The 4823-nt window shown below is 38.3% G+C and overlaps 1 protein-coding gene across 4 annotated transcripts in view; it reads right to left on the reverse strand.

Annotated features, from left to right (window-relative positions):
* Nucleotides 1–4823, reverse strand: part of mettl15 (methyltransferase like 15) — a 78702-nt gene that overhangs the window by 12731 nt on the left and 61148 nt on the right. For all 4 annotated transcript variants that reach the window (XM_015384131.1, XM_015384118.1, XM_015384123.1 and 1 more), the window contains exon 5: nt 2836–3014. In XM_015384131.1, the coding sequence (XP_015239617.1) occupies nt 2836–3014 (179 nt within the window). The remainder of the gene's footprint in view (nt 1–2835; nt 3015–4823) is intronic.

Consider the following 4823-nt stretch of genomic DNA (forward strand, 5'->3'; position numbering starts at 1 on the left):
TTCTAGATATATATATATATATATATATATATATATATATATATATATATATATATATATGCATATGCATATGTAAAACTAAATCCAAGTAAAGTGAAAATCCAAGTAAAGTGTGTTCTCAATCAACCCTAATGACTCTTAATATCCAAGTTTCCTATTTTTGGAAGTTTGTGGGTTTTTTAGATTTGGCCATTTTATGAGGATGTCTGTGTGTGCTGGTAAATATTAATATGCAGAATTATTAGGCAACTTAATAAAAAACAAATATATACCCATCTCATTTGTTAATTTTCACCAGGTAAACCAATATAACAACTCAAAATTCAGAAATAAACATTTGCGACATTCAAAAACAAACAAATCGGTGACCAATATAGCCACCTTTCTTCACCATGACTCTCAAAAGTCTTCCATCCATAGATTCTGTCAGTATATTGATCTGTTTGCGATCCACATTGCGTGCATCAGCCACCACAGCCTCCCAGACACTGTTCAGAGAGGTACAGTTTCCCCTCCCTGTAGATTTCATATTTCATGAAGGACCACAGGTTCTCCATGGGGTTCAGATCAGGTGAACAAGGGGGCCATGTCATTATTTTCTCTCCTTTTAGACTTTTTCTGGCCAGCCACCGTGTGGTGTATTTTGATGCGTGTGACGGAGCATTGTCCTGCATAATATCATGTTTTTCTTGAATGATGACGTCTTCTTTTTGTACCACTGTTTGAAGAAGGAGTCTTCCAGAAACTGGCAGTAGGTCTGGGAGTTGATCTAGACTCCATCATCAACCTGAAAAGGTCCCACAAGCTCATCTTTGATGATCCCAGCCCATACCAGTACCCCACCTCCACCTTGCTGGCGTCTGAGTCGATTATTGTTGCTAAGAGGGTCAGAGTTGGTCGTGATCATGAAATTGAAGGACAGGATAATGCCAATACTAGGACTGGGGAGGAGGAGAGGAAAGAGACAGATGAGGAGGAGCATGAAATGAAGGGAACAGAAGGGAAGAAGTGAACTGCAGGACAATAGTGCAGGAACCACAAAAAAAAAATAGTTCCAGGTTATGGTCCAACATTCAGGGCTAAGTTGGCGGCAAGTCTTCAGCAATGCCAACCCAGAATTACATTAATATCTAGAGATCCAAGGATTGTAGTCCAAACCTTCTGAAAATGGTCCGAAAAGTTATACATTTTCAGGGCTAGTTTGTATCTTAGGATACAGCTTTGTTTTGATTTTTTATATTTGACTTGATATTTTTAATAACCTTCTTGTTTAGCAAGCTTTAAAAAGTTGAACTTTTTTTTTATTTCTATCATCAAAGAAAAACAGCTTTAAATGGTGAAAAAAGTATTTTTATACTGCAAATAATGTAGTGGTTTTAAAACGTGTTTCCATTTGTATCCATGGTGCTATTGGATAAAAGGTTGAAGGGCAAAATTTGTCAAAAGGTGAATGAAAATATACCTGAAAGATGAAAAAAGTCTGAAAATAGAGAAACACAGATAAGAGAAAATGAAGACAGATTTATAAGAAACAGTAAATTGATGATAGATTAGAGAACCTCTAGTCTTTCTCTTTAGCCACATCTGTTGCCAATACCCCCCCCATCCCCAAAGGCCAAAATGCTGGGGAAAACCGTCAAAAATGACACATGTATCCACTTGTGATAAATTTCAAAGTTAACAATGTTTTTCTCATAACCTTTGGCATAAGTGGGCTGGTAACTTTAGGGTAAAGTTAACCTGGTTACACTATCGTCACTTTACTATCTTACATGTGTCACTGTTATGTGTAGAACATGAAGGGATTTATGGCTGAGAAGCAAGGGTACTGCGTCGTCATGGTTACCCATGTGTAAGTGACTGAAACATGGATGGAGATGTAGCATTTCAGACCTGTTGCTGTTCCCCGCGTGTCTTAGTGAGCTGCACACTATATGCAGTGGGGTAGTAAAACAGACAACAAATAATCTTAAATCTTTTGGATTCTTTTGTGAAATGTGACTCAACATAATATGCATTTTTGTCCAAATGAATAAAACTAAGATTAAAACTAAGATGGATGCCAAACACAACAGTGATGGTAAAGCAGTTTAAGCTGTTCTTCAATGGAAACTGTTGCACATACCACACCATTTAAATTTATTTGGTTTTAATGTTCTCCTGAACGCATCAGTGTTACAGGTGGTCAAAGCTGCTCTCCAAGGAACTTTCCTAAATCAAGATGTCTAGGATTGTTTCAAATAAACAAAAATTGTTACTCGCCTTGCAATTGAAAAGAGATCAAACAGCTGCTCTTACTTACACCTGTTCTCCCAGGGTGACACTGACGCATACACCACTGTTCAATAACTGCTGCAATGACATCTTGCATCTTAAAAATGGATTCATAAGGCTAGAATAAAAAACAATCACTGAAAATATAACTAAGCCATTTTGTACACACACGTACATCAGTTGTCCGAGGACATGTGGGTGTTTGGATGCTTGTTAGGTGTATATCTGTGTGTCAATAAAGAGGGGGGTGAAATGAAACAAGGAGTGTGGAAGGAGGGAGGGAGGAAGATGGGTAACTGCATATGAAATACTGTTTTCAAGGCATTAGCCACATTTGTTCCAGCCACCTCCATCTCTGTCTCATCTTCCCTCTTAAAAGAAGGTGTGGACAAAAACACCTTAAACTGAAGCAGAAGGAAAAAAGGCTGCTGAGATCGCAGTCAGTCTAATTTTCTCAGATGTGTCCCTCAGGAGACAGCCTTAATAGCTCCACTTGTGTTTTATTTTCCCTTACAGCCCCAAGAATGATGCAGGAAATTAATCAGGGTAGAGTCTCACTACCTGCAACCACACTGGCCAGCTGATGTGTCCGGGTGATGGGGTTGACACGACGTGCCTCCACAATGGCTGAAGCTATTTTCCTGGCGTGTCTTTCTTCCCCATATGCAGTGAGGATAGATGCAAGAGCCTGTTGATCTAAGGTATTCACAACGTCAGCAGCGCAGGGCATGTCAGGGTACCTACGCACAAAAAGAAGCCCAATTAAGCTGCTTGACGTCATGTCCTTGCTGACAGAGGCGAATCCTGACAACTCTGAGATACAGCTGAAAGCCTGTATGGGTGACAATTCTGAACAAAATGATTCGGAGGCAGGAGAAAAAATTGAAAAGCTGCCTTTTCATAAGTGTATGATGAGGTTAATTTATGAGGTTGGTATGAAGATAATGCAATTGTTTAAAATAAAGCCATTTTCTAAGCATATTTTACTATTTTTGCAGATACATGCTACAGTTGTTTGTATTGTTTATATACTTAATAGCAGGTTATTAATTGCTGTTTTAAACATTGGGGACATTTAACTTTCTTAATTATGAAAGAATGATTAGGAGTGTAATGCATAATGTTAAAAAAGATTCTAAAAATTGGCAGATATTTTAGTCATACAGAAAAAAACTATACTCAAAGTGTTGCTGTAGGGTAAAGTTTTGCTTTGATTATTTTTAGACTTACGGTAATAAGAAAAAAATGTTGATGGTAGGAGATGGAGTACTTCTTATGGCTTTTTTATTGCAAAGTTGTTTTTTTAAACATCCAAAAAGACCAAAGAATTTCTGATAAATTAGCAGAGGATTTGCTTTAAATGATCTTGCATTCTAACCACTGAAAATACAGCTGAGGGCAATTTGTTCAGGTTCCCAATTATTCATACCTCTTGCAGATTGCTGTTTAATGTAATCTTTAAGCAAAATGTTTTAACATTGATACTAGTAGGAAGCAGTATCAAAGATACTGAACTGTTACTGGATACTTGCTATTGTCGCAAATTTCTTTTGAAAAGACCTACCGTCTCCACTTTAAAAAAAAAAACTGCACATGCACAACCCTGTACCACATCCTGACAGATAATGTCTATTAAAGGTTTGCGCAAGCATGCAGGAGCCCATTTCTCCTCGTGCACGCTCTGCTTAACAGTTGCTGCTTCCAAAAGAAGATTTGCAGTTTTTTTCCACTATGTCAGAATATATCAGTGAAAATGGGGACGGCCTTACACAAACATCACCAGAAAGATTGACAATAAGGAGGACCACATGTTTTGATGATCCACCCAGAAAAAGAGCATCCTCCACTAAACCTTTAACTCCCCTCTGACATCTAGGAGGAGGAGGAATAGCTATGGTCTATAAGAGGGTCTATAAATGCAAACAGCGATCGACTTCATTTGTCTGCTTTGAACTGTGCTTATCTGAGCTGGGTAGCTCTAACACCGTATTGTGTGATGTGATCTACCAACACTCTAGATATGATAAGGACTTTTTTAATGACCTTTCTGATTTCCCGGGTGTAATCATGGCCAAATATGACTGTGTTTTTTTATTGTTGGGGATTTTAATATGCATGTGTTGTCCTGATAAGGCAAGGGACTTTTTAAATCTCATTGACTCTTCTAATCTTGTGCATTCTGTGTCTGGACCAACGCATAAGCACGGACACACACTTGATCTGGTTCTATCATACGGTCTACCCATTCTTAACCTAGAGATTTGTTCAAGAGGTATTTTCTTATCATATGCCTGTACTATTTAATGATGCTCTTTCCTGTACTGTAGTTAAATCTGCTGCTAGGCACCATCTCTCATTAACCCCCCCCACTGCTGCTCAGTTTTCTGCAACCTCCATTATCCTTGAGTCCAGTTCAGAGGAGCTTAGATCATGGTTTCACTCTATCTACCAAACTGTCTTAGATACTATGGCTCCATTGAAAACCAAACACTTTAAAAGATCCACCAACACCACTGGCTAATCATCAACCGCATCCTTTCCCTGTAAAA

Source organism: Cyprinodon variegatus, unplaced genomic scaffold (genome assembly GCF_000732505.1).
Source record: "Cyprinodon variegatus isolate N-32 unplaced genomic scaffold, C_variegatus-1.0 Scaffold15, whole genome shotgun sequence".
Taxonomy (NCBI): Eukaryota; Metazoa; Chordata; class Actinopteri; order Cyprinodontiformes; family Cyprinodontidae; genus Cyprinodon; species Cyprinodon variegatus.